Raw genomic sequence first — 19,200 nt, 5'->3', positions numbered from 1 at the left:
AATGAGCGATCTTCTCGACACGCGGTCACGCCTCCCCCGCGACCAACGATAAACCGAGAACCCTCGAAATCGACGCGACGATTAACGGGTTAATCTCGTGATCGTTCTCTTTCTTTGTCGTCTCTTGTCTCCGACGCTCGCCGTGCCGCGGCGTGACAACGTCGATGTAACGGCCAACTGGAATTTCTTACAGCCTGCACCGGGTCCGTACGACCACAGCGTGGACGAGAGGGAACACACGGTGGACCAGTGGAAGGAGCTGATCTATCAGGAGGTGATGGAGTACGAGACGAGTCACAATCCCGCGACGGTGGCACAGACGTCCGAGAGCGGCGGCTCTCGGTAGACACGGAGTAACCTTGCCAGCATTCTCCTCGAGGACGTACCTAAACTGTCCGATTTCTCGTACACCCGTATCCGCGATGCAAAGGAGGGAAAAACCGACGAATAGAAACCGTTCACGTCCATGGGAGAGACGTACGTTAGACGAAGCGCCGTTTTCGTTCGAGACGAAGATGGGCGAGGCAGACGAGAGGACCGCGAAACGACTGAAATTAGAGAGAATCGGAAAATGATATAAGAATAGGAGATTGATTCGAAACAGAGCGAGAGCGAGAGAGTGCGAGAGATGGAGGGCGAAATAAGAGAATGTCGATGAGAGAGAGTACGAAAGACAGAATGAGAAAGAGAGGAGGTGGCGCCGTTCCGTTGATTTTTCTTTTTTTTTTTTTTTTTTTCGAGAAGCGGAGAAACCGACATCGAGGGAGTACGCGAGCCACGCTTGGAAGAATACCTCGCTCCGAAGATGCCGTCTAAACGCGTGCGTACGAGGCATAACGAGCGCGCGTTACGAAAACCTACGCTGCTGTATCCCCGTAACCAAAGCACAGACAGACGCGGTACCGCGATGTTCGTCGTTGTTTTCGCTCGGTCTTCTTGCTCCTCCTTCCGAAATGTTTTTCCTCCGTACAGGAAACGCGCATTCGTTCGCAACGAACGTTCCCCGCTTACACACGATCGAGCTTAATAGAAATTTGCAACGCGTCGTCGATCGACTTCGCTCGTAAACACGTACACGCACGCATACACACACATACACGTACACGGAGCGAGAGTGAGCGCGCGCGCGAGAGAGAGAGAGAGAGAGTGTGTGTGTATGTATGAGAGAGAGGGGGGGAGAGAGAGAGGGTGAGAAAGAGAAAGAGAGAAAGTGAAAGAGAGGCAGAGAAAGAGAAAAAGCCCACTTTCCTCGCGTATCCGTTCGCGCCACCTGTCCGACTCCGTCGCGAACGCGACACAGAAACAAATCTATCGCTCCTGCCTGTAACTTTGCGTCCGTTTCGTTTCCTCGTCTACTGTCCTTTCGTCTTTGCCGCTCCTTCGTTTCTTTCCTGCTACGTCGTTTCGATGCACGCGATACGAAGGAACGAGACTCGCTATTCGTCGTTACCGTCGTTGCGTTATCGATACGTCGACCGATTCGTTTTCGCGATCGGTTCGCCGTTCGGAACGAGACGATTCGACGAGCGACTCGTCGATCCGTTCGCGGCGTCGGAGGCGCGTAAACGAGCTGGTTGTGCAAGGAGCGTGACGGAAGCGTATATCGTAAGAGCGTAAAATAAGATATCGTCGATCGTAACGCAATTTTCTACGTAATTCCGAATGCGTCCGACGTGTACAGGGTGTCGCGAATAAAAGAAAAGCTTGAGCGTTCCCCTTTCAGAGTACGAGTTTCGATTACGCGTTTAATCGTCGAACGAAATCAATTGTGTATTTTTATATGCGGCCACACTCCAAACGCGTGCTTTTGTCTCATCGTTTTCGCGCGCTCGTACGCCACCGATATTTTGTATCGTCAACTTTGTACGACCGTACCGTTTCTAAATTAAACGCTTTCCCTCCCTGGGTGGCGAGGGGAAACGCGACTAAAGTAGCGAACGAAGCGAACGAAACAGCGGCCATCGAACGCGGCAAGGCGGAGGAATTTACCGAGAACCATCGTAGAGAAAAGATCGTCGAGCAACACGGAATTCGCGATCGAATCCGTGAATCTTTCGAAATACGTTAACGGTGCAATGTCGCGGCGATTAATCCTCGAGTATTACGACGACGCGATTCGCGGTTATACTTGTCGAATGTCTTTAGCTAGTTAGTTCCTTAGGTAACTCGTTTTCTTTGTGCAATCGTGCGATCGTCGTGCCATTGCACGACGACGAATGCCGACGCGATACTTAGATTATACCTATATAATATATAATAATAATAATAATATTAATAATAATAATAGTAATAATAATAATAACAATAATAATAATAATAATAATTACATCAACAGCAACATTAATAAGAATAATAATGATGATAATGATGAATATATATATATATAATATATATATACATATATATTATATTGTATACACGAGAAACGCTATACCGTATTTCTTGGAATTTCGCTGTTGACGAATAAAACGGCAATAATTGGCGAAGCTAATGTTTCGACGACGATCATTCGCGCGCGATGCGCGGATAACGATACGATTTGTTTCGGCGTTCCTTCGTTTGCTTGTTCATCGCTCGAGGAACCGACTTCGCTGTGATGCGACGGAACGCAACGCAACGCGACACAACACGGTGAACCTCGACCGATGACGATGCTCCGCCCAGCAGTAACCCTTACACTTTAAACGTTATTGCATACTTTAGTAGAAGAACCACGAGCGTTGCCTGTTTCGCAAAGAACGTACATTCTAGGGTTAAGCTCGAACAAGTGGAATGCGCGTTATTCCAAAGCGACGTGTTTGTGGCAATATCTGTACAGTAGTCGAATCGTGTTACGAGACTGATCGATGTTCGTTTTTTGACGATTTCACTGACAACCATCGCTACGGTAGTTACGACGACGACGGTGACGGCGACGACACGATGACGATAGACAAGGACAAAGGTAACAACTACGATTACACTGGTGATTATTAATATTACAACTAGTACTATTACTGCTACTACTGCTACTAGTATTATTATTGTTATTCTTATTATCATTATTATTTTTATTTTTACTACTATTATTACTACAACTGCTACTACTATTACTATTACTACTACTACTACTACTACTACTACTACTGCTACTACTATTATGATTATTATTATTATTATTATTATTATATTTTATTTGTATATTATTTTTATTATTATTATTATTATTATTATTACTGAACACTATAAAACATACCGTATTTATTGCGATTCGTAACGAATCGAGTTGTCGACGGTCGAGAAGACGATGAACAATTGTAATGTAAACGTTGAATTTTTATTTTCCAACGACGATAGTTATGTGAATATATTGCTACAGTCCGATCCAAATAATCAAGCTTTTGTAACACTAATTATAATAAAGTAACGGTGATACTGCTAATCGCGTAATTGTATCGCACACGGTAATTGGCATAATTGGATGGTGTGTTCGTGGACACGAGTAGATGAGTGCGTGCATGGATGCGAGCGTGCGTGCGCTTCCGAATGAAAGACGAGCGAAAGAGCGCGACAAATATTGTTAACGAATTCGCGCGAGATCGTTCGTCGACCGTCTCGTTCTTTTCTTTTCTTCTTTTCGTGTCCGATCGAGACGCGAAGTCGTTCGAGCTCTCCTTGGCTTTAGCTTTTCTCGCCGTTTCTCCACGCTTTCCGCCAAGCTACGTCGGCACCGCGACGACCCAGTTGCGGGAAACCGCGACGATTATTACTAACCTCGTCCAATTCCTCGAGCGATGACGAGCACGATGCGTACCACGACGTGGATCGGAAACGAGATCGCGTTGTTTTGCTTCTCGTTAATTCGTTTGGACGCAAACGACGTCCGAAGAGTTACGAATTCGCGTATTTCCTCTTCGGTTGTAGAGATATCGAAACACACGCTCGGTGGGAAGAGAGTAAAAATGTACAGCGACGTGAAGGAACGGGAACGAGATTGCCAGGTTTCGGAGAAAAGGTTTTCGCGCGGTCGCGTATTGGCCACGAGGCTTTCTCTCGTCGGAAGTAGAACAAAGAGTTTCCTTCTTTCATCCTATCCGATAGTACCGATAACGATACTTTACGATAACAATAACGATACGATAGAGCAATAGCGGCGTAGACGTAACGACGATAACGCGATAGGCTGTAGAAAATACGCGACGACAATAGTTTGCGCGGTCGTCCGCGGGCAGTCGAGGGAATTTGTTTCCTCGCGATCAATCGTTTCGTGAACGCGAACAGCGACCATCACGGTGGCGAATCGCGAACTCTCGTAACGCGCGATATCGACAGCAACACCGCTAAACGAAACAAGTCGAATCGGAATAACACTCGACAACGGAAAATTGTAATAACTAACGATAATAATAGTAGTAGTAATTATAATAACAATAACAACAATAATACTTGTAATCTAACGATAACGATAACGATAACGATAACGATAACGATAACGATAATAATAATAATAATAATAGTAATAATAATACTGAAAGATCAAGTAAATGAATGAATGATGACGATAAAGTTAACGCTAATAGTAATGTTATAGCATCGATATTATCGAGAGCGGCGACGCTAGCGATACCGCTAAACACTACCGATCACGGTCAAATTAATAACGAAATATCGGTATCGAGAGAAATCGCGCGTGTCCATTGTTTGTCGCGAGAAGAAAACGAAGAATAAGTAAAAGAAAAAAAAAAAATAAATAAAAACCGGGTACCTACAAAGTGACGTGCCTTTGAGAGCGTGCGAAGCATGACGCGTGTTCGTCGATTTCGCGCGTTTCGAGACTCGAGATTAAAAGCTAACCGCGAGGAGAAATCGCGAAACCTGGCAACGCGAGGTCGATCAATTTCTCGATGGTGGACGAACGAGGTTGCGAAGCGGCTTAAAAAGGATCGTAGGGATGGTCGGTTAATCGAGATAATCCACTGTTTGTTTACGCGCGACGGCGAGAGAGAGGCGATTAGCGAATAATTTCGAACGACTCGAGATCGAGAGACGGTAGGACGATGACGGAAGGGAAAAAATATTAATTGTCCATGTTGCTCTAAACTGTAGCGGCAAAGTAGTTTATCGCGTAGCGAGAGAAGCGTTAGTTTACGGTAGCGATTACGCGCGAAGCGAGAGATTAGAGGCGGAAAGGAAGAAAGACGCGCACCGGCACACCGAAAGACGCGCATAATAGAAAGTAGATTAACGTTAGGACGTAGATTTTTAGGTGGAGTCGTCGAACTCGTTCCTTCGTACATTACGCGTTGTCAGCGTGACGCGAGACGTCCAATATCGCACAGGCCCGCTGACAGAGTTCTCCTCCGGTTACTAGGCGCGCATACCTTTCGTTGGACGTCTTGCGCGACGCGGACCCTACTATATTAGCCCTACAGATCGCTCGACGCGCCTCCGAACGAGGACAAGCGACCTTATCTAGTGACTAGATGTATCCAACGGCGAACTTTTCCTTTCGTTTACTCGTCGAAAAAGAAGCGCCTGTCGTCCGTTGGTGCTTTCTTTTCGAACAAGGAGCACGGACCGAGGAAAAGAGAGAGGGAGAGAGAGCGAGAAAGAGAGAGAGAATAATATAGCAGTGCCCACAGCAATAAAATAAAATCTCGTGCATGATCGCGGATCGAGTCGCGAGTGCATTGGATCTCGAACGGCGCGACTTCTAGAAACGTTGTTGTACGCGCGAACAATGTTACGCGACAACGAATTTTTAACGAACTAATCGTTTCGGTCAACGACTTACGCGTCCGTATCGATTCGATCGCCAACGTACTCGTGGACTTAAATCGTGTTACTCGACGGACCGGTATAGACGAGTATTAGAGGACATTAGACGAACAGATACTTCATTTTGTACTCTTCGAGGACGATCCTTTCGTCGTTGATCTCTTTTCTGGGCAAATCGAGAGAGTAAGCAAACGATCGAATAGAGAAAGATAGGAAAAAGGAATAACGACTAATCGAAAAAGGAAGAGAACATCGTCGGTTAGAAATGTTAACGCGTCTATGGGCGCAGTAAGGATTATCGAGCACGCGATTCTAAACGTTATTGCGCGAATAAATAGGTTTGCGCGACGGGATCGAATTTTTTTTTAAACGTTTGCTGTTGTATTATTACCGTTATTCTCATCGTCACGGTTTCTTACGTCGATCGAACTGTGACCGGCATGTGGTTATTATTATTACTATCGCGATTATTATTACGACGATGATCACTATTACGTTATTAGGCGAGCATCGTGGAACGCGGAGAACGGAGACGCGCAAGAACGAAAGGTATAGGGAGAATTTGATGGGCGGATCGAGACGAGAAAAAGGGGTTCCTAACTTAAAGGGTTAAATTGTCCGAACGACGCGACGATTCGATCGAAGCGGAGGAATCGCGATCGCGCCACCTCGCGAATCGTCTTTCGAATCGGCTTTCGATTACGTCTCTTTTACCGAACTTTTTCTTCTCTTGGTGGATGGATCTCGCGAAACGGCGAACGGACGAAAAGCGCGACCGGGCGCGAGCCGGGGCATAGACGAGGCGACGCGACGCGATCGAGCATTTAGCATTTAGCGAAAGTTTCGAGAGAAAGAACGAGAGCGAGAGAAAGTGCGAGAGAAAACGAAAGAGAGCGAAAGGGATACGTCGCGCACGCGTTACTCGTAGAGCCGGACTTTGCCGGAATTGCCACCTTTTTAAACGCAAACGATCATCCTTGTCTTTGTTTCGTGGCAGAATCGAAGCAATGCTCAAGCGACGCTGTTGGTTTAAAGTGAATAAAAGAGAAGCTGAGAAACCAAGGTTTTCTTTACCCGTCTGTACCTATGTAGGCCTGTAACGTCGTGTATGTGCAGTGGAGTATAAAGGGAATAAAGAGTACACAACTTTTTAACACGCGCGTGTCTTCTTTCTCTCTTGCTAATCCATTTTTCAGCGAACGATCGAGAAGGCGATGCGATAATCGCGATCCGAGTCGCGGCCGATTTCACGGCGAATCGAGCGCCAACGGGGACTGGTCGACGGAACATGCAAACGTCGAATCGAGCGACGAAAGAGCGATCAGAAATGGGCGAAATCATGAAGAATTGGATACAGGCGAGGTTGGGAGCGATGATCGATCTGTCGCCGGACATGTTCGGTCATTACACCAGAGACGGCACGCTTTTGGCGCAAATTCTGCACAGCTACGACATAATAAACCGCGACCAGTTGGAAACGATCGCGCACACGCAGGATCCGGCTCTGTGCAGAGTGAATCTGAAACATCTAAAGTTTTGGCTGCGGTTCTTGGGCATCGACTGCGACGACGAGAGCATCGCGGAGATCTCTTGCGGCAAGGGTGCGACGTCGTTGCGACTCTTCTACAAGCTCTACCTGTGTCTCGAGGGCAAAGACAGGTTGCATTTTATCACGCTGCAGAAGGAGAGGGAAAAGTTTGTGCCCACGTCGAAGAAATTCGAGGTGACCACCGTGTGCGAGGACCCTCCCCCGTACGAGCCTCCGGATCATCCGTTGTGCGCTAAGCTCTGCAGAGGAATAGACGAGACGCGAAGGTTCGAGGCTCCCTCGTTGCTTCGGAAGCTCCGCCGGAAACGGGAGATACCGGAGGAGCCTTGGAAATCGTACTCGCTCGTTCGACCGGTCGAGCAATGCGAGGTATATCTCCGACGCGACGCGCTGAATAGCAGCGAGAGATACGGTATTAAGGGTCGATACCGGTTCGCAGACATCTCAGCCGTCGGACGATAGCTGGAAGAAGCAGATCGAGGAACTGGATCGATTCGCTCGCGCGCGACGCGTGCGAGTAAAAAGGTTCGAGACGTTCGAGGAAGAGGAGCGTGCGTTGACGGAGGAGAGAAACAGGTTCGCGTCGGAGTTGGAGAGACTGATGGAGGACGGGGAAGATCCGCGTACGGGGCAAGCGTACGTGGAACGGTTGAAAAATCGGGCGAAACGCGCGGCGACCGTTGCCGCTCTCGAGACGCGTACGCAAAAGACGTTCTTGCGGGAGCTTTGGGAACGAATGGAAAAAAAGCAGGATCGGGCGTTCGACGAAGCGATCGCGAGACGCAGCTTGGATCAATCGCGATACGAGAAGCAGATGGTGAGCAAGTTGTGCGAGGTGCGCGAGCAAAAGAACGCGATGGCTGAAAATCGAAGGATCGTCGAGCACATGACGCTGAAGGCGAGCGAACTCGAGCATCGGGCTAGTATAGAGCTGGAGAAGGACGTCGCGTCCAAGAGGCAAAAGGACGCGGAGATCGAGTGCGAGAGGATGTGCGAGCTTCGACGAAGGCTCGTCGAGGAGAAGATTCGAAAGATAAAGACGAATCACTACGTTATGTGTCTCCGAGTGGTACAAGATCTGATGAGCGTCGCGTTGAACGTCGGCGAGTATCGACGAGTGAACGACGGGAACGTCTCGCAGTCGCTTCTCGACGAATGGAAAAAGATGTTTGTCGAGCAACAGCCGATCGTCGACGAGACGTTCGAGAAGCTCGACGAATCGGAGGAAGACCGAGATTCGGAGTATCGAGAATGGTGCGCGAGCATCGAGAGAGCCGAGGCGCTTCGCGACATCCTTCTCGAGGATTATCTGCAGGTGAATCCGCCGTGGAGGGAGTTCAGCCTGATGCTCGACGAGGAGGAACGCGAAACGTACGAGCTCGGTCGCGTGGTACTCGGTTACGCGGTGCATCGTCTCTTGAACGCTCTCTACCCTCGGCCGCCGAACCGCGCGCAACATTTGCTCTCGAAATTTAAAAGCGCCGCGATTCTGCTCGGCGTCGCCGACTCGGAGCTGCATCGATCGATTCGAACGCTGCTCGAGAGGAACGGTGTTCACTTGGTGCGGATCGAGGACGCGATCAACTACTGTCTCGGCAGGTACAAGGACGAGATGTCGGACGTAGAGTACATCGATTCGAGGGTGATCGCCGCGACCGGCGAGGCAGCGAGAAAGTTTCGCGAGTACCTCTCGGACCGAATGTCGACGACCTCGAAGGCGAAAAGCGGATCATCGCGAACACGGACGGACGAGAAGGAATCGAGAACGCGACAGGACAAGGAGACGCAAACGCCGCGAGAGTTACCGTACGACGATCTGCATCCGGTGCTCACCGACGCCGCTTATATCGGTAGGTTTATTCTGCATAGGCTTATATCGCGTACGTAATCGCGTACGTAATCGCGTACGTAATCGCATCGCGTAGGTAAGTGGGTGTACGAGTTTCTCGCGTTGGGCGAACCGATCAGCGACCAACTGCTCACCAAGGTTCTCGTCGAGTATCTGAAGAGCGTGACGGACGCGAAACGCTGGGCCCTGATCGATTATCCGAACACGTACGAGCAAATGTCTTTGTTGGAAGCGGCCCTGACGGGCGTAGCGCCGCCACCCGACCCGAAGCAGCTCGATTTCCGGGACGTGACGATCGAGGAGATCGAGTCGGTGCCAAAGAGGATCGTTTTCGAGGACGAGGAAGATCCGTTCGCGCCGAAAAGGCACGATTCGATCGATACCGATTTCGACCGCTGTTCGAATAACGCCGCGTTGAATTTTCCAGACGATCGAAACTGGTGCCCGATCCGGTGGTTAACCGAGACACGAGCAACGTCGCCAAGTCCACGTTCGTCGACTTGTTTGTCAGAGTGGCGGCGAAACCGAAGAATTTCCGACCGGATTGTTCGTACGAATCGGTGAGTAAGAGCGCGTCGTCGATCGATAGGTTTTACGCTTCTCGCAAACGCGCGAACGCGTACGCGCTCTATTATTCGAGCTTGGACTCGGACGCGCTGAAGAGACTGGCACGGTTAGTGATCGGCGAACCGCTGCAAGGAAAACCGTCCGAGGAGTTGTTCGGCGACGCGTTGAAAGAGCTAGAGACCGATACGGGACAGCGGACGGTCGGCGTTTCCAGGGCGCCGGTGGTTCGACGTCTTTTGGACGAGGCCGATGCGCTCGAGGCGGATTACGAGGACGAACGGCTCTCGATGGACTATTTCCGACCGGACTGGACGATCGAGCCAGGCGAAGCTAGACCCGGTGATCCTAACTGGCAGTGGGTCGATTTTCCGTTGGCCGCCGGTCTCTTGGAAAATTTGGCCAACGTATGGGAGAAGATGGAAATCGCGTATACGGAGAGCGTCAGGGAGATGCTGTACCTGAAGAGCGTTCGCGTGGCGCGAATCGTTCCGTATCGAGACATCGTCGGCAGAAACATGAACGATTTCGTTAGACGACCGGACAAAAAGCAGGATCTGTTGTACGATTTTCACAAAGCTTTCAACGCCATCGACCCGGACGCTCGTCACGACGCGGACGTCAAGTGCGAGCTGCATCGACGCGTGGCCGATTTTCAAGCGACGCTCTGGGACATTTGCGACGAGAGGAAACGAGAAGCGGAAACGGAAAGAAGGCGGTTGATCGACGATGGCTGGACCGTCCTCGAGGCCTCGATTCTGCACAACGTTTTCGTGGGTCTCGTACAGGCCGAACTGGATCGTTTCGTCGACACGATGCGCTTCGTGGAGGATTATTACTTGGGTATGCTGAAGAAACCGCTGGCGGATACCACGAGCCCGAAGCACGTCTTGAACAGGATAGAGGCGGACCCGAGCGAACCGCTGCGATTCGAGGAACGACCCGCGCCAGAAGGGTCCCGAGAGAATATCGAGCGAATCGATCGAAAGAGCGAACGATCCGGAAGGAAGACGACGACGACGATCGAGGCACCGCCGCCTGCCGTCGACCGCGAGCTTCTTCGCCGGCAGATCGACGACGCGTTGATCGACGAAAAGAATCGATTTCGAGAGGCGGAGGACTGTTGCGCGTTCCGGGGGATCTTGGAGAACGCGCGTTACGCGAGAAGCGTCGTCGACGCGTTGTCCGCGACGGCGAACGAACTCGTAAAGAGGGAGCGACTAGGCAAACATACGCTCACCGATTCGGACGATTCGATCGTCGCGAGGATGGCCACGAGGGGCGAAGATCTCCTCTCGGAATGGAAGTACGCGGTCGCGTTCGAGACGAATCGGGTTCGTTCGATGCTCGACTCCGTGATCGGCGTGGCCCGAATCGACTTGCTCTTTCTGTTGGACACCGCGCAGCGGACTTTCGGCGATATTCACGACGCCATCGTGGGCAGGTTGCGCGCGTTCTTTCGCCGGAATCGGTAACGAGTGTCCGGCCAAAGATCGCTGACCCGTTCGCGTTCGCAGGTATCAACGAGAGGCGAATAGCGTGGCCGAGATGGGAACCGTGTTCCGTTTCGCGATCGAGGAGGGCAGAATAATCGAGAACGAGATACTGTTGGAGGACGGCGAATTCGTGGTTAGGTCGAACGTGTTCGTGACCAAGGTCGTACCGACGAAGCGGCAGAGCGTCGCCGCGAGGGAACCGATGTCCAGTTGGCGGTTTCGCGTGATCGATCTCGCTCGACTGACCGAGATCTTCCAGAGAGTCGCGCCCTACGGAACCGTGTCGGAGCGCGCGTTCGTCTACATTCTGCAGGACCTGGTCGGCCACGGCCGCGAGGAAGGAGAATCGATGCTGCTTCCTTGCTCGTGGTATCAGCTTCGAGGCAGCCAAGTTTCCGAGTTGGTCCATTGCCTGTTCGGCGACGTCGATCACATCGATTGGCGACAATTGATCGTTTACGCGATGGAACTTCCTTGGCCGAGCCAGCAAGATCTGTTGATCGCCAGAGATCGGTTCCGTGCTCAGGATCCCGAGTCGAGGGAAACGGTGACTCGCGCTCAGTATCATCGGACGGCTCTGTGGTTTCTGGACCGCGCGCTAACGGACACCGAGCATCACCACGACCTTCTTCAGGACGATTTCCAATGGACCGTCGATCGGCCGGACGAGGAGGAGCCGTATCGTTCGTGTCGGGACGACGGCGATTCGATGATCTCGAAGCTCGGGAAGGGCTCGGGTTACGACGCGAGATTGCCGTCCATCTTCGAGGACGAAATGTTCAGGCGAACGTTCGCCAAAGAGCTGCTCTGTCGCATGTACGCGGTCGATCGACGCACGATCAACTACACCGCGTTGTTGTTGGTCTTTTGCAAAGACGACGATCCCAGAGAAGGTTTCGGGAAGGCGGTCACGCTGGCGCTGGGAAACAGAGTGTGCACCGACGAGGAGGAAGGCGAGAGATACGTTCAAGAAATTTACGAGCGGAAGCGTCTCGGTCTGTCTTGGCAAACGGTCTCCCGTAGCGAAGCTCTCGAGGTAATCGAACATCGGGGATAAACGGCTTTTAAACCGCAACGAAAGGCGATAAAATAAAACGCGTTGCTTTCAGGTGGCGAGACGGATTCTCGATCGATTGGTCGATCGAGCGACGACGTCGCTCTCGGAGAACGAATCGGAGGACGAATCGGCAAAGGTATCTCGCGCATCGCTCGCGTCCTCGTACTTTTCGAACATCGAGTTCGAGGGCGAAGCGATCTCGTTCGTCGAATCGTCGACGAGCGCCGAACGGGACAAGGAAGCGATCGTTTACTGGCTTTCCCTGGACCTTTGCCTCGTAAGAATCGCCCTCTAAGTCGCTTTTCTTCTCCCTCTGTAGCTAACAATTGCGGCTTTCAGACGGTGCTGGCCGCGACCCTCCCCTGGCATGCGTTGCGACCGGAGATCTTCGGAAACCATAGCAATCTTCGCGATCGCTTGTCCGCCGTGTACGAGGAGTTGAGGGACGAACACTTGAACGAGCGGAAGAACGTCGCGTTGGCGCATCGACTGTTGAATCACGAGTTTATGAAGCGCTTGTTGAACAGCGTCAGCAATTTCACCGTCAAGAATATCGGGGACACGGTTAAAAAAATCTTGCGAGCCGGCGAACGAACGTAACGTTCGATCGATCGACCGACCGACCGATTCGACGCTAGTAGAGAGAGGAGCGTTGAAAGGAATATATTTCAGGATATAAGAGTTTCAATAGCCTTTATTGTTTCGATACATCGCCGACGCGTGACTCGTGAAAAATTCTAACGTTCCGGGTAAATTGCGAAGATACCTCGGTTCGCGTTTTCTTTTCTTTTTTTTTTCTTTATTTTCGCCTTTCACGTTCGCTCTAGACGAAAAAAGTGAAGTGGCGCGTTCGTTTCCGTCGGCGTACGCTATCGATTACTCTCGGTACAAACGCTTACGGATGTATCCTTAAACTACGCGTTTTAGTCGTTTTCCATGGAACGTTTACGATTACTGTTACGCCTTTGGCGAATAATGCTCGCCCGCGAGGAGGAAGGTCGACGTTGCTTCTTCGTTGCATCGACGAAATCAAAATAAACGTGGTTTCTTTCGACGTCTTCCGACATCCCGAGATTAAACCTGAACCCTATAAACCGAGGAAAAGTTCCCAACATCTCCAAACTTGTCGCTCGCGCTTACTTCGTATTAATGGCCTAAGATATTATCGATTATTCGATATTCGTAGTATAACGGTACAGCGTGTGTGTTTCTTAGAGTACATGAAATTACTGCTTGTTCGCGCGAGATCGCCGACTCGACGCTCTTCCATCGGCGTTTCCTCGACGTGCGCGCGCCGAGAAATCGCGCGGCAGACCGAACGAGCGTCGATATCGTCGCGAACGACCGGAAAACGACGATTTCTTCTCGAGCGAGTGGCTGTTTCGCGAACTAAAGCGAAATATTACGGCCGAATCGTCGCGCACGTGCTCGAGATTTCTGTTCCGTCGCTGCAAGAAAAGCGAGTTATTCACAGCCCGTACGCTCACACCCTTAACGATTTAAGTATCGATTCCGAACGATCAAAGGCGACTCGGCAACGCGTTTTACCAATACGCCTGATATGTTTCCGCGTCTCGTTCACCTCGTGCTCGACTTGTACGCTTGGAAATTGTTGCCGCGCGCTCGACCCCCGGAATGTTGCTTTCGAAGCTGTCATACGGCGTGCTGAAACCGCGCTTCGATTACGCGGCCCTTCTCGCCGCGCGAACAACGATCGCGTGCACCATCGATTAAACCTTCGAAACACCCGTCTAACGCTACGTCGAATTTTCATAGGATTCGAGTCGCTCGAACACACCGCGTATCGCGTAACGCAACGTTAAACCGACTTGCGTCCGATAGTCGTCGAAACGTTATCGTTGAACGGAAATCGACCGTTAATCGAATCGGTACGAAAAAATTTGCCGTATTTCTCGCGTTATTACGCGTCGTTTCTAGTCGGACGCGGTCGGAGACCGTTCGACGTTTTCGCGCAGCGTCGATAGCAGCTTACGCGTTTATAATACGAACGAGAAAATTTCGATCGCGACGACGACGACGACGACTCTCGAAAGGTTGAAACGGTAAAATCGCGTCTCGTGACCGAAAACGATTAAAATACCAGCGTAAAGTGTATAGTAGGCGATCGATTGGAGGATATCGCCGGCGAAAGGGCGATCTCGATTTCTCGTCGATAGGATAAATCGCAATCGGAGGTCGCGCTAAGCGCGCGAATATGCGTATAAAACGTTTACGACGAGCGTCCCCGAATACTCGGGGATTATTTCCTTGGTTGGTTTCGGTTCACGTTACACGCTTAAGTACCATTTCCGTTGTATACGTTATACGATCGTCTTGGACGGTCGCGCAACCCTTCGCTACAGAAATAAACTTTTTACCGCACAATTAACCGGACTTATTATTCGACGCGTTACAAAAATAAAGTTCATCTCGTCGAGTATCATACGCGCGAGTTTACGTCAGTGAAATTCGTGATCGTTCGGTTCGCGTAACGAAAAGTCAGCGAGGTTAAGCCGAAACTGTATCGCGACGTAAAAATCTGAAAGCAAAAGTAACGTTTCCCTGTTCGATTCGCTTATCGGCGAAAGCGAAGATCCGCGGGGTTTCGCGCAACGCGATCAAGGAAGCCTCCAACTATTTTTTTATCAATTACATGTATGTACATACGCGCGCGCGTCGCGGAGACCGGTCACGGGGAAAGGACTCTTCTCCGCTCCGTTTATTTCTCGCGCACACGCGGCGTTCACCTTTGGCACGTCAGCTCGTACGCTACGTTCTACCTGCACGCACACACACTCACTCTCTCTCTCTCTCTAGCCTATCGTTGCGATAAAAAAATACAAGGAATAAAAATATATCACGTAACAACGTTTCTCTCGATCGTTATATACCGCGTCGATGATCGTCGGAGAAACGACTCGTCTCGTTCGCGTTTATCTTGCCCCGTTGTTGACCGATCGGGCATTCGAGGTCTCTTTCTCGAGAAGCGACTGGAAAGGTGCGAGTTTAGTTATCGAACGGCGTCGATGGAACGCGATTAATTCCGTTGGTACGCCGTGGTAGATCGAGCGAACGAATCGATTCGCCGCTCGGTTCCGGAGCGGCGCGCGTGCCGATCGGACGATCGACTTCTACGTGTCGTTATCCGATCCAGGATAGCCATCAGCTGGGCTGAGGAGGCGTTAACTTTACCAGCAACCACGTGTACAATTTCGGCTTTTGCTTGTCGACCAGCTCGTATTGGAGATTGCTCAGTCCGTCCGTGGTAAATCTCTTCTTTCCCGTCTTCAGGTACTCGTACCTGTAAATTAAACGAGATGCTCGGTTACCAGCCACTTTCCGCATCGCTACCTTTTTAGGCAGTTCTCACCTCTTTGGATTAGCCTTTTCCTTCTTGTGCGTGAGCATCTTGTAGCGCGCCACGTTGGCGGGATACCGCGATATATGAAGCCCGTGCGCTTTGATACGGTTCGCCATATCGTCGTCTTCGCCGCCCCAACCCCAATACACGTTACTGAACCCGTTCACCAGACGAAAGTGGTCGCGCGACATCGCCGACACGCCGCCGAACAAATCGGCGTACGGTAGCCTACGGTAGCAAAATACACGCGGCGTTAATCGAACTCTCGAGAGAAAACTATCCGCTTTCTCGCGATACCTGTATTTGAACTTGTCCACCGCGACCGACATGTGCCTCGGTTGCTCCGGACACGTGTACAGATTTCTATCGTCCTCCGGAAGCAGGTCAACGTCGTGAAAAATGAAGCAGTCGAAAGGCCGTTCCTTCAAGGCTTCCACGTATCCCACGTTCATCAACATCGCGCGATTAAAGGCTTCGCTGCCTGAAACATCGATAAAACGTTTCCGTTCGTACACGAAATTCGAACGTAGATCAGATTCCGAGCTCGTCGCTGATACAATAGGTTATACGCAGGAATATATGTCGATACCGCTCGTAACCGAGGCGGACGCGTAAAAGCGGCAAATTCGTTCGCGATCCGGATATACGTGCCTTACCTTTTTGTTCGACTATGAATATTTGATAGTCGATCTGCTGACGCAGCAACATCGGGTGGAGGTTGTAGAGCAACGCCTGAAGATGCTGCGGTCGATCTCGAAACGGAACGATAATGGCAACGCGATACCTCGCGAGGCAATCGCTCGGGTAACCTCTGCCGCCCGGTTTCACCTCGGAGAACTGCTTTTCCATCTGCGACATTTCCGGCGGTGACTTGCTAACCGCCAGCGGTCCAACTGCGAATCATCGAGATCGGTCCGACGTGTATGTACTCGTTTGGCCGAGGAACGCGTATCGAAAGAGAGAAAAAAAGTGTCGGAGGGTCGCGCGGACTTACCCAGATTCGGAGGAATGAGCGGGCATTGTTGCATCGCGGTGCCGTTCGTCGAATTCGCGGTCGAGGATTCTAGCGAGCTTCCAACGATGTACGCGTTTCGAGTGGGAAAACCGGTGTCCAGTTTCGAGACGTTGTTGGAATTAGCTTTGCCAGCCCATAAGAAAGTCGAGGCAGTCGCATTACTGCTAGCGGGTATGCTCGATACCGTAACGGGGCCGTAAATGATCAGTCCACGAGGATGGTGCCTGTACGTACGATCCGCGTACCTACGGGCAAACATCGATCGAAATTTATCGCGTTCCAACTTCGAACACGACCACCGCCCCTCCGAAACAGGTACTATCTTTAGCGATCGTCCTACGATCCGATTTAGTCTCGGTTGCGTCCGTTTCGGCGCGAACCTTCTATCGCGGTTTCGTTCTAATTAAAGACGCGTCACACTCGGCTGATCGAAGTTCGTTTCTAGTGTCGTTCTTCGTTCCGTCCGCGAATTACGTCCGTCCAATTACGAACACCTATCGACCACGCGAAATCGAGTGTCGAGCATCGATTAATATCGTGTTCGGACGATTCGCGCTGTTCCGCTACGATCGCCCAACCGATCTATCTAATCTAATAGAGTCTAATCGTTTCGCTAATTTCTCGACTAAAAACCGACTGATCGATGATCGGGCCGAATCGCGGGATCTTACTCGTTAACGTTCGTACAGCGCGTCGAAAAAATAATAACTTCCAGTTTAAACTCGTTACCGCGGCAACAAAAGATTATACGATTACAGAAACGGACCACTAAGAACGACTACCACGTACATCGGCGAGTTTCGTACGTTGCACGGAAATCTTTTTAGACGGCGTTCGTCGAGAGATTAGCACCAACGGATATCTTTATGCATATGCATGTTCGTTGTTCGTACACCTGTGCTCGTCACGAAACGCTCGATAATTCTGCTCCCGAAGCGATACTAGCGGTACGTTGCTTCTCAAAAGCGTAAATCTACTGCCGGTAATTTCGTATGGTATGTTTGGACGTTGCGATATTATTTTACATATACTCGCGTTTAATTTAAAGAGCGCGGACATTTATCGTAATTTCGCGTTTACGTGCAAACGAATCGGCGAATATTATTTAGGAGATGATTTCGACGCGATGGAAGATATTTTTCACTTTTTAATCTTATCCCTGGCGACCCGATTGTCCAATAGCTTGCGCGTTTCTTCGCGGTAAAGCGAAAAATAAACTATAAATACTTGGTTCGTGCGCGGACAGTTCGAAATCGTACTCGACTATCGATTCGATAGAAGAAGGGGCGTCTCTCGATGATACGTCGCGTCGTATCGTAGCTGACCGGTTGCGATCGCGCGAAGGATGACCGCGACGGACCAGCGTCGCGCACGAGTACCGTTAAAAGGCTCGATTTGTACGAAGTACGATGCTTCGGCTCGACGATTTATAACCGCGACGTTCCCGTCCGGAGCTTTTTCTTCGCTTCGGTTTTCGTTAGCCCGCTAGTTCCGCGCGAAAAGAACAGATTAAAGCTTTTCTTCGAGGACAATCCACGTTTCAGGCTTGTGTCTCCTCGGTTTCCGCGAGCTTCTTCTTTTACCCCGTTATTTATCGCGTAATTGCTCGAAATTCGTCCGGTGTTTCGCGGACGAGAAACCTGCAAATTCAATTTCTAATCCTTCGAGCGAACGATTCGTTGCGAGTTAAAGAATCGTGTCGGCGAAATCGGGGCAAACGAGAGACGTACCTGGTAGCGTTAATCGTGAAAATGGTCTCGATGGATCGACGATCGATAACGCCGCTAAGTAAATACTGAATGGCAATCAGGGCGAGGACGACGCAGACGATCGCCTTGTAAAAGTGGGCACGATGCCACGGTGCCACGGCTGCGGCCGCAGTCATCGCATTTGCGAGACACCATAACTCCTTCGTATCGCCGTTAGAAGAGCGCCGTACTGGACGAGGCGCTCCCTGCAGGCTGACGTCGTTGTCGTAGCCGTTATCCTCGTCGTTGTCGTGCTCTCTCCGTCTGTACGCTTTCCGTTCCTGACGCTTCTATACCTCCGGGACCAAGAGTTATTTCTCCTTCCTTAGAACCGGTCGATCGGTAACGGGAAATCGCGCACCGAAACCCGAGAGAACAGCGCCAACGAGCGAACCAAGAAAATACCGCCGGAGGCTTCTCGCTTCCGGTCACCAGACGCATTACCTTCTGCTGGCTACGCTGCGCTCACCTTTGCTATCCTAAAACGAATAAAAAACACAGTCGTGAAATTCGCGCGTTTCTCTTTATTCGGTTCTCGGCTCGACACCAAAGTTACCGCGTCTCCGGTGCTCTTTTCGATCTTTCTTCGTCTCTAAAATAATTACATTCGTTTCTTTGCCGATTCTCGGATACCGGTATGGACGACAGAAAAAATTCTGGCTTTTCAATTATGTCATTCAACGAAACGGAACGTCGGAACTGAACTTGAAACAAAGTATCCTGTAGAAAACGCGACGAGTGGTCGAAGGAGAGATTAGATAAAGCATCCGCTTTTTCAACGTTGCGGGCATGGAAATTTCGGAA

At 50.6% G+C, this 19,200-nt stretch overlaps 3 protein-coding genes across 4 annotated transcripts in view; 2 read left to right on the top strand and 1 right to left on the bottom strand.

Moving 5' to 3' along the window:
* The window catches only part of bsk (mitogen-activated protein kinase dJNK), a 31,195-nt gene extending 27,774 nt beyond the window's left edge, over nt 1-3,421 (top strand). For both annotated transcript variants that reach the window (XM_076530919.1, XM_076530920.1), the window contains one exon: nt 194-3,421. In XM_076530919.1, the coding sequence (XP_076387034.1) occupies nt 194-346 (153 nt within the window). In that variant the 3' untranslated portion in view covers nt 347-3,421. The remainder of the gene's footprint in view (nt 1-193) is intronic.
* Nucleotides 3,422-7,023: 3,602 nt separating this feature from the next.
* Nucleotides 7,024-13,113, top strand: LOC105664050 (sperm flagellar protein 2). Its single transcript, XM_012296874.2, has 7 exons — nt 7,024-7,675; nt 7,746-9,156; nt 9,232-9,520; nt 9,583-11,163; nt 11,237-12,251; nt 12,325-12,549; nt 12,612-13,113. The coding sequence occupies exons 1-7, from the start codon at nt 7,046-7,048 to the stop codon at nt 12,870-12,872; spliced, it is 5,412 nt and encodes a 1,803-aa protein (XP_012152264.2). The 5' UTR covers nt 7,024-7,045; the 3' UTR covers nt 12,873-13,113.
* On the bottom strand, nt 12,949-18,533 carry LOC100883641 (beta-1,4-N-acetylgalactosaminyltransferase bre-4). Its single transcript, XM_076530916.1, has 6 exons — nt 18,379-18,533; nt 16,628-16,893; nt 16,290-16,526; nt 15,931-16,114; nt 15,643-15,861; nt 12,949-15,573 (listed from the first exon to the last, which is right to left on the bottom strand). The coding sequence occupies exons 1-6, from the start codon at nt 18,531-18,533 to the stop codon at nt 15,435-15,437; spliced, it is 1,200 nt and encodes a 399-aa protein (XP_076387031.1). The 3' UTR covers nt 12,949-15,434.
* Between the last annotated feature and the right edge of the window lie 667 nt (nt 18,534-19,200).

Source organism: Megachile rotundata, chromosome 4 (genome assembly GCF_050947335.1).
Source record: "Megachile rotundata isolate GNS110a chromosome 4, iyMegRotu1, whole genome shotgun sequence".
Lineage (NCBI taxonomy): Eukaryota > Metazoa > Arthropoda > Insecta > Hymenoptera > Megachilidae > Megachile > Megachile rotundata.
The sequence above is the reverse complement of the archived record's forward strand: the minus strand, read 5'-3'. Positions and strand labels throughout refer to the sequence as shown.